At 30.5% G+C, this 9,121-nt stretch overlaps 2 protein-coding genes across 2 annotated transcripts; both read left to right on the top strand.

Moving 5' to 3' along the window:
* Window positions 1–2,254: 2,254 nt before the first annotated feature.
* Window positions 2,255–4,011, top strand: LOC126909276 (putative nuclease HARBI1). The gene has a single exon (XM_050691696.1). It carries the CDS (start codon window positions 3,063–3,065, stop codon window positions 3,864–3,866), a length of 804 nt encoding a protein of 267 aa, XP_050547653.1. The 5' UTR covers window positions 2,255–3,062; the 3' UTR covers window positions 3,867–4,011.
* Window positions 4,012–5,835: 1,824 nt separating this feature from the next.
* On the top strand, window positions 5,836–8,300 carry LOC126909277 (uncharacterized). The gene is made up of 4 exons (XM_050691697.1): window positions 5,836–5,966; window positions 6,499–6,646; window positions 6,935–6,988; window positions 8,164–8,300. Exons 2-4 carry the CDS (start codon window positions 6,499–6,501, stop codon window positions 8,298–8,300), a joined length of 339 nt encoding a protein of 112 aa, XP_050547654.1. The 5' UTR covers window positions 5,836–5,966.
* The last annotated feature ends 821 nt before the right edge of the window (window positions 8,301–9,121 follow it).

Here is a 9,121-nt window from a genome sequence, read left to right as displayed (position 1 = left end):
ATAAGAAAATATATTTTAGTTGTTTTATAATAAATTTGAAAAATCTTTAAAAACTAACATTAAACGTTATTAACATTAGCAAAAGTTATCATATCAATAACAGTATACGTTTGTTCAGCACAACTAAAATTAAAATTTTGAAAAACTTACTTTTTTTTGACTATTGGTTGTTTTCGAAGTATGTTTAACTCTAATTGTAAAACAATTTTTGCACTTAAGTTTTAACTATAACTTAACAGTTGACAAACAAAAGAAATATACTGAAATTACTCGAAAATCAGTGTATTTATTCTCACGTCATGACAATAAACTTATAAGTCATAGAAGAGGGAGGAGGCGCTGATCTCGAAAATTATCGAGAGAAATGGTAATTTAAGTAATGTTAAAATGAGGCGGTAAAATGTTATCAAAATATAAAATGAGGCGCTAGAATATGTTATTAAATATAAAATGAGGCGCTAAAATACGTTTTATCAAATAGCTTCATTGATAAGCATTACATACACTCTCCTCTAACTATAATGTGATAACAGGTAAATGAGGCGCCAACGAGAGGCGCTAAAATGAGTATATGGGGAGAGGCGGCCCCATATACACACATCAATATAGATCAACAAAATTAAACTAAATTTTCCCGACACTTTATTTTCTACATTTAAACTGCTGCCGTAGTTAAAAAAACAATATTATTTGTTAAAATTTTCGATTTTAAATTTTCAACTTAAAAATGCTAAAACTTTTTGAAAAATGTATATATCAGCACAATTTTTTTTTTGCTAAATACATTATAAGTACATCTTTTATTTGACATACTTTTTATTAAAATTGGACAATTTCCCCTTATAAAGGGGGCGTTCAAAACTTGAAATATTGTAAAAAACATATATCTTTTTCAACTGAACTTTTGAAAATGTTCCGGAAATACTGCGTCCTTTAAACATATATCAAATTAAAGCTTATTTTGTGTACTATAAAAAAAAAAAAAATTTGTCCCGACGACCTATCTTCTATGCGCAAATGGCTACCGTATTCAAAAATATGCTATTTTTCTATTAAAATTTTAGGTTTTGTATTTTATTTTATTTTAAAATATCTTATTAGGAGAATATATTGACTTTCATGAATATTATGTAATTTAATTGACATAGAATAGAGTTTATAAGACATAAGAAATTAAACTTTGACACGGCCCCGCGTCGTTCTCTATACACGGAGCCCCGCGACCCGTGACACCTTTATCAGCCGCCGCCCTACTACTTGCATATGGTAGTTTGACTGACTAAAGCTATGGTTTCCTAGAAAAGCGGTGCCGTTATCTAGCGGCCGTCATTTTACGGTTGTTAATAACGGCCGTCTTTACGGTGACCAATCTGTGGTTTCCTAGGAAGTAGTGCGACCGTATTCAATCGTAGTCACTTAAAAGTCAGTACTCACTCGAGAGTAGTTGATCGCGCATTGGTGAAAAATGGACGATTTGGACATAGCGTTATTAGTATGTTTGGATGATGAAGAGTCATCAGAAGACGAAAACAATCGTTTGGAGGAGAGTGTTATGTTCAAAAATCGTGAAACTGAGGGTGCATTTCAAATTTTAGTGCGTCGCCATCTGCAGTGTAATGACGAAAAATTTAGGCAATACTTTCGCTTAACACCAGTGTTATTTGATTATGTATTGAATCACATAAGAGATGACTTAACTTCTAAACCGTATAATAGGCACAAAAAGCCCATATGCCCAGAAGAAAAGTTATGTATACTTGTCAGGTAAGTACCTACACTGAATCATATTTTATTATAAATTATACCTATAAATCTGTCACTAATGCTAGTAATACTGGTATACCAATAGTATATCGGCCAATATTATATAAAATGTTTAATAAAGTATAATAAATCAAAATATTTATATTATAATATATCGTAGTAAATTATAGCAGCCACTTTTAAGAAACGTTTTATTTGTATAAATAACAAGCGAAATAACTCTTTTTAAAAAAAACTCTAATTAAAAAACTATAAAAAATAACTATAGAAATAGTAAAATATAGAAATAACTCTAATTCTTTCAAAATAAAACTATTAAACTTTTAGTATAAAATATTTAAAATTTTTAAAAACAAAATAGAAATTTAAAATTTAAAAAAATCAAAATAAAATTACAGATGTAAAAAAAATTGGTCATTTTCTGTTAGGCTAAGGACACTTTCTGAAACACCTCTTCCATCTGTTTGTGATGACTCGTCATGTATTTGTCCTTGGTAATTTGACGTTCCACTTGTTGCTGGAGATGGCACCGTTTCTGAGTGTTTGAAGCTCATTGTTGAACTCGGGCCTGTTGATGAATCTGTCTGTCTTGAATCGCCTAAAATACTTTTTAATTCAGCATTACCGACCAATGACGAAATTTGCATCCTTCATTGCACTTGTTCATACCGAGGAAGTTTCATTACAATTTTTGCCATTGAGTTAAAGAAAAGGTCGATTTCGTCCAATTCATTAGCAGGAGTTGAGTTTCGTTCAGCTATTTGTTTCAGTAATTGTAATCGTTCTTCAGAGTGTGTTAGTTTTACCTTTTTCTTATCTCTCATAATTTTATCTTCCTTACCATCCCTTTTTCTACTATTATCTTCGTTACTATTGATGATTGTCATATTTGCTTCTCTTTCATCAATCTGGGTGATGTTTTCTTCGAGGTCAGCGTGAGAGTTTTCCATAAATTCACTCTCGTCAAACCTAACCTCATCTCCAACAACATTAGTAATTGTGTTAAGTCTTTGTGATGAAGGAAGGCTATCTAAGAATGATAGGTGAACAGACCTATTCTTTGCTGCCTCTCCACCTGAACCAGTACCAGGTTTGCCTTTCCGCCGAATATAGTAATCCCTTACATATGCCCATCGTTTACTGCAGTCAGAATCTAAAACACAAATTGTAATTTGATTACTTATTTCAGACATTTGGCCACAGGAGAATCTTTTCGGTCACTTGCTTTTCAATATCGAGTCAGTCATTCCTGGATAAGTGTCATAATAAGAGAAGTTGCTGAGGCCATTATTAAAAGGATGTTTGAGGTAACTATACCGTCACCTACGGAAAATCAACTAAGACAAAACAGTAGTCAATTTTTTTCAAAATGGAATTTCCCGAACTGTGTCGGAGCGATTGATGGGAAACATGTAAGAATAAAGGCTCCCAAACGAAGTGGATCATTATATTCTAACTATAAAGATTACTATTCAATCGTTTTGCTAGCAGTCGTTGACGCGGATTGTAAATTCACTGCTGTTGATATTGGTTCCTATGGTAGAGAGGGAGATGCTGGTATCTACCTAAAGAGTCAAATAGGGAAAATGATAAAAAATAATACATTTAATATACCAGCACCAAAAGAAATACCCGGGACAATTACTGTTGTACCCCATGTGATTGTAGGAGATGAAGCTTTTGCTCTGCACGAAAACCTGATGAAACCTTATCCAAGACAGCAATCTGTACATGATCCATCAAAAGCTGTATATAATTATCGACTATCTAGAGCTCGTAGAACAACTGAAAATACTTTCGGAATTTTATGCGGGTATTTCAGACTCTTTTTCCTACCTATTGCTACTGCTCCAGAAACAACCGACAAATTGATTACATGTGCATGCATATTACATAATATTTTACGGGGAGCAAAAGTACTTGCTCCAGGTCAAAAACATTTTGATGATGCACTACCACTACCAACCGAAAATTTAATCCCCATAACAGAACACAATGTGCGTGCCAAAATGAATCACACTCAAATTCGAGAAATATTCAAAAATTATTTCAACGGTCCAGGGGCTGTAGAGTGGCAGCATAGTTATGCAATGCGACATTAATTGTGATTATTATATAATATATTTATTGTGGTAATTAATTTTACTTTTAAAGCATCTGTTGTAAATTAATAATTAATTAATTTAATTCATAATTTTTGTATTAAAATAGTATCTGTGACAACACGTAAACGAAAACAAAAAATAACATGTGACTATTCTAAATTTTATTTAAAATAATGTTGAATAAATTAAATTAAATTTATATGAATTAAATTCATATATCCCATACGGGAGGGAGATCGAATTAACTCCCAAATCTCCCTACTCAAATAGCGTTAACTACAGACTCTACAATATGGTCCACTGTATGGGAACGCTATTTGGATCGGAGAGGAGCAGAAATGCGAGACTCTTCAACAAGGACGGGATAGTAAGTACAGCCAATATTGCAGTCTTTGTAGTTTTTTATAGAGGCGACCAACTTGACCCTGGGGTGGTGATGGGTACTGGAGATGACCATTCAGTTATTGACAAACAAAAGGCAGCAAAGGAGAAATCGGCCCAAAGAGACGGCACATCTGGACGCACTCCTTCTAATCAGTCATCGGAAGTCACTCCTGGTTATATCCTTCAAGAGATGAGTGCTGCTAATTTTAAATTGACTAAAGAAATCTTATTGCGCATGAAAGATATAACTGGAAAGTTTAAAGATTTGAGACCTGGCACCATTGGTGCATATTTGCATGATAGGTTTTTGATAAAAAGGTATTAAGTTGTTATATTAAGTTTTATTGTTATTAGTACTTTTATATGTAAAATAAAAAAAAAAAAAGTGTCACTGGATTGACGAACAGCGCGAGACTAAAAAAAATACACGGAGTGTTATCGTACTGCAGTACATCTAAGATAAAACATATAAACATATATAAACGCATTCATTGTGACATGTTATTTAACATCTTTGTTAATCCCCACAATATCAATCTAAATGACATAGTATAAAAAATTAAATATATTTAAATTTTTTTGTTTCTTTGAAGTCAAGAAAAATAACTTTAAAATTTGAACTAGCTAAATTTCCATTTTTATTAAGTGACGAATGAGACGTACGGTTTTTGAGACGGTAACACTTGGGTCTTTCACGACTGTGGTACTGAACTTTTTTTTAAATTCTTTTTGAGTTAAAAAAAAATGTTTAACTCATTTGATTTTTATCTTATTTAGATTCAATAACTTCAATAAATATCAAGGATTCCATTACTGTAGTCTCCTCTCGTGAGAAGAAATTCATATTAATATTATTATACTATGTGGTTTTTTTTTTTGTAGCTATCGTTTATTTTCTCAGCTCTCATTTGACCTGCTTTTTTAACAAATTTTTGTTATTAAATTAAACACTATCTACAGATTTGCATCGAAGCGTTTTTTATGATAGTGATTTTAATCACTGTCAGATATAATCTATACTGGACCCAACTATGCCACGACCCCACTGTGCCGCCACCCCAATGTTCTGGGTTTTTTTTGTTTAAAATTGTCTTTTAAACAACTTTTTTTACTTTTTTATTCTGATACATTAGTTATAACAAAAATATTTTTTTAAGACATGTTTATATATTGTATAAAATTAACACTTATATTATATGTTGAGTATTATAATTTCAAATAATTTTGTTAACCTTAATTTTTATTTTTCTCTAAATACTATTAAAATTCAAAAATCGCAACCCCTTCGAAAATAGGAATTTTCAAAAACTATTTCGATTATTACATAATATATTTATTGACTACTAAGACGATTTATAAAAAACTTACAGTATTTTAATTTTGTGACAATTAAAAATAATATAGTAAAAAATGCTACTTTTTCAACTTTAATAGCAATTAATACATAACCAATTACATTGAATAGGATTTTATTTTATTATACGTTTATTTATATTATATGAGTTAGTATTAACTTAAATGATTCTATTTAAAGACTTGTCAGTTTTTTTTTATAGGAAAATATCTATAAAATGTAAACGTTATTATTTCTGCTTAAGATCTAAATAGAATACAATAAATATCGCTGGTTGTTAATAATTTGGTGTTTCACGTATATCTTCCGTGCAGTATTTGTCATTAGTTGATCAGCTCTCGTAGGCGTCTGATGTCAATGTGAGTATAGTAGTAACATTTTTTGTTTGCAATTGTTATTTTCAATTCTCTTATTATAGTCTATTGAAATTTACTATGATTGATTTTTTAAGGCTGTTAATCGGAATAAAACTTGACTAAATATTCTTTTTTTTTCTTGTTCTACTAGTGTTCTTGTTTTTTAGTGTTCTGTACTTATTTTTTGTAATATTTCATATCATTAAAATATTTAATGCACAATTTTATGTAACGTATATAATTTTTCTAATTTTTTGGGAGGTTAAATTATTGGGGAACTAAGGCCTCCTGCCTTCCACCTTTCGTCAATGATGTTATATCTTTATTGTTACGACTATTTTATTTGGATGAAATATGGGCGTCATAAAAATATTTTTGGTAGTACTGAATTTCATATTTTGATATAACTATTTATACAATTTTCTAAATTTTTGGGGATGAAAATATAAAACTGTTGCCGCTGAAGACCGGTAGTTGTGCTACTGACTTTTTTTCATTGTGTGGCTTATGCTATTAATTTCAATTTTTTTTCCAGATGTCATTCACATTTTATGTTTATGCCAATGAAAAAAGTGGACTTCCTAATAGAGTGGAAGGAAATCCTCCACTTGTTGTGAGGGGAAGTAATGAAAGAGGACGTGGTGGAAGTAGACGTGATGGAAGAGAAAAAAAATTTGGAGGGTGTAAGTAAAATTAAGATTTTATTTATGAATATTTAAATTATTAAAAATTAAAAATATAAGTAAAATTATTAGTGAGGTTTCTTTATCCTTTTTTTTGGTTTTTCTGTCATATCCAGGGATTGGATTATGACAGAAAAACCAAAAAATATGGAATGATTTTTTTAATGCAGACACTCAATTTATCCTAATATATAAAAAATATAAAATTTTTTTTCTTTTCTTTTAGTTGCATACTTTTTTCAGTTTTGTAATTTTGAACTAATAATTTATAAAACTATTGTTTTTCAGCTTGTAACTTTTGCCAATTAAGAGGCCACAAGGCGGCAAATGGTTCTGCTAAAGGTAAATATCTTCTATGATAATACTGATACGACTACATATACGTGATCATATTCCATAACATTATTGTATCGCCGACTAAGCTTATAACGTTGACACAGTGACACACGTATTACTACAGGGGGACGGACTGCACATATAAACACTTTTGGAATTCACGGACACTGTGTCATAATACTAATGTTCCAAACGTCAGTTAACTTTTTAACATTGAAACCATTTCTCTATTTATATTTAACTTATATTAGCTACCATCGAAATAGTGTGTGGGTTGCCGTTAGATTATTATCATCTCTAGATGTCGTATTGTAGATTTAATAAATACTTATCGTTGCTAATCTAGAGTGTTATATATATATTTGTAGTGTGACCCTTGATAGATAGTTTAAAGGGAATATAAATTAAATAAGAAACCTCGGTACCTACGGTAGATATAGCCTAGCCAGCTAGCCTCGTTGGTCGGCAGAATACTGTTAAGAAGCATTTAGGCTCAACCCCTAAATAGCAATGTAACAATACCTTTTACTTTTTCACATTTTTTTTGTGCTATATTAATTAGAAATTAAGATTAGATTACATTTTTTTTTTCTTAAAAAATTACACATTTCTCATTCAATAAATCCAACAATATTGACTTATGTCATTTTTTTTTAATAAACATATTGCTTTAAGTAGTTTTTAAATATTGATCTAAACAAAATTTGTTAAAATAGTTTTTTGATTAAATTCATGATAAATTAAATTTCATTATTTTTTATGTTTTAACAAAGTTAAATGTTTAGATATTAATCCATTGCAATATATGAACATAATACCACAATAATAAAAAATTATAGTTTTAGGGTAAAGTGAAGATAATGTAAATGTAAATGAATAGGGTATTTGTAAATTTATTTTTTCTCTTAAAATATTTAGCAGATTTAATTTTAGATTGAAAAGTACTTGTCCTTATGTGTTTATCATATTGAATGTAAGTTTGAAATTAAAACTTCAATTGTTTACAATTATCCCACTTTACCCTTTTGTGTAAAACTGAAATCCCTGTTATTAATGAAATGTATAATTCTTCAGGTATAAGTGTTCTTGAACATTGAATAGGAGTTGTTTTCTTTTGTCTCTAAAATTGAATGTGTGTTGGCAATATTATACTAATCCAACTTAATTTTGATATGTTATAGCTCAGTATGTTGAAAAAAAAAGTAGACAGCAGCAGCTGCGACTACAACAAAAGAAAATACAACAAAAAGAACAGCCAGAAAAAGAACAGCCAGAAAAAGAACAGCCAGAAAAAGAACAACAACAATATAATATGTGAAATTTATTTAATATAATTTTTTTAATATAAAAATCTGTTTTATTAAATTTTTTTTTCTCATTTTTTAACATTCTAAACAGCTTAATTATTTGTATACAGTATCAGGGAGAGGGCCACAGTGCTCATGTCTCCCCNAGGGAGAGGGCCACAGTGCTCATGTCTCCCCATTGACGGCAATATTAATTTCTAAAATTAAGTAATAAGCAATAAAAAAAAGTCCAGCATAAGGATTTTTTTTTTTTTTGAGTTGTTTTAAATATGACTTCATTATGAAATCCTTGTTAAGGGCAAACGGATAGTGAACAAAAGTAGTAGACACAAATTAATTTCAAAACTGGCGTGGTGCCGTTTATTTCGGCAAGATAATACAAAAGTTATATAATAACGTGCACAATCACTAAGAGAATTGAACAATAAGAAAAAAAAGAAATATAGCAACAGATGCGTTGACGTTAAGAAACCAAAAAGAAAAGAAACGGTGCTATGGTTTTCGGCGTTTTTTCCTTACGATGCGTGTAGGACGGTTTCACGGAGATGACTAACATCACGTATTATTGCGGCGGGGTATTGGACGCTAGGCATTTGTTGGACTTTAAACCACGACGATAACGCGTGTGTGTAACGGTCCGGTTTACAGTGAAGCGGTGGCTGAGAAGGAGCTGATACGACTGCGGGGTGTCAACGTGTGACAACGCCGTGGCCGTGTCATCCTGCTTAAGCCACTATAGATGTTTGTTTAATATAATTAGATAAATTACACTTCTCAAAAATAATTAAATTAGGAAACGTTATATTATTTCTCATAAAAAAATTATGTTGAT

Source organism: Daktulosphaira vitifoliae, unplaced genomic scaffold (genome assembly GCF_025091365.1).
Source record: "Daktulosphaira vitifoliae isolate Bord-2020 unplaced genomic scaffold, ASM2509136v1 Scaffold_225, whole genome shotgun sequence".
Lineage (NCBI taxonomy): Eukaryota > Metazoa > Arthropoda > Insecta > Hemiptera > Phylloxeridae > Daktulosphaira > Daktulosphaira vitifoliae.
The sequence above is the reverse complement of the archived record's forward strand: the minus strand, read 5'-3'. Positions and strand labels throughout refer to the sequence as shown.

Excerpts from the sequence above, each read along its gene's own strand:
- LOC126909276 (XM_050691696.1), top strand. The coding sequence starts at position 3,063 with ATGTTTGAGGTAACTATACCGTCACCTACGGAAAATCAACTAAGACAA.
- LOC126909277 (XM_050691697.1), top strand. The coding sequence starts at position 6,499 with ATGTCATTCACATTTTATGTTTATGCCAATGAAAAAAGTGGACTTCCT. Across the intron at positions 6,647-6,934 it reads AGAAAAAAAATTTGGAGGGT|CTTGTAACTTTTGCCAATTA; the intron begins GTAAGTAAAATT and ends ATTGTTTTTCAG. Across the intron at positions 6,989-8,163 it reads GGCAAATGGTTCTGCTAAAG|CTCAGTATGTTGAAAAAAAA; the intron begins GTAAATATCTTC and ends GATATGTTATAG.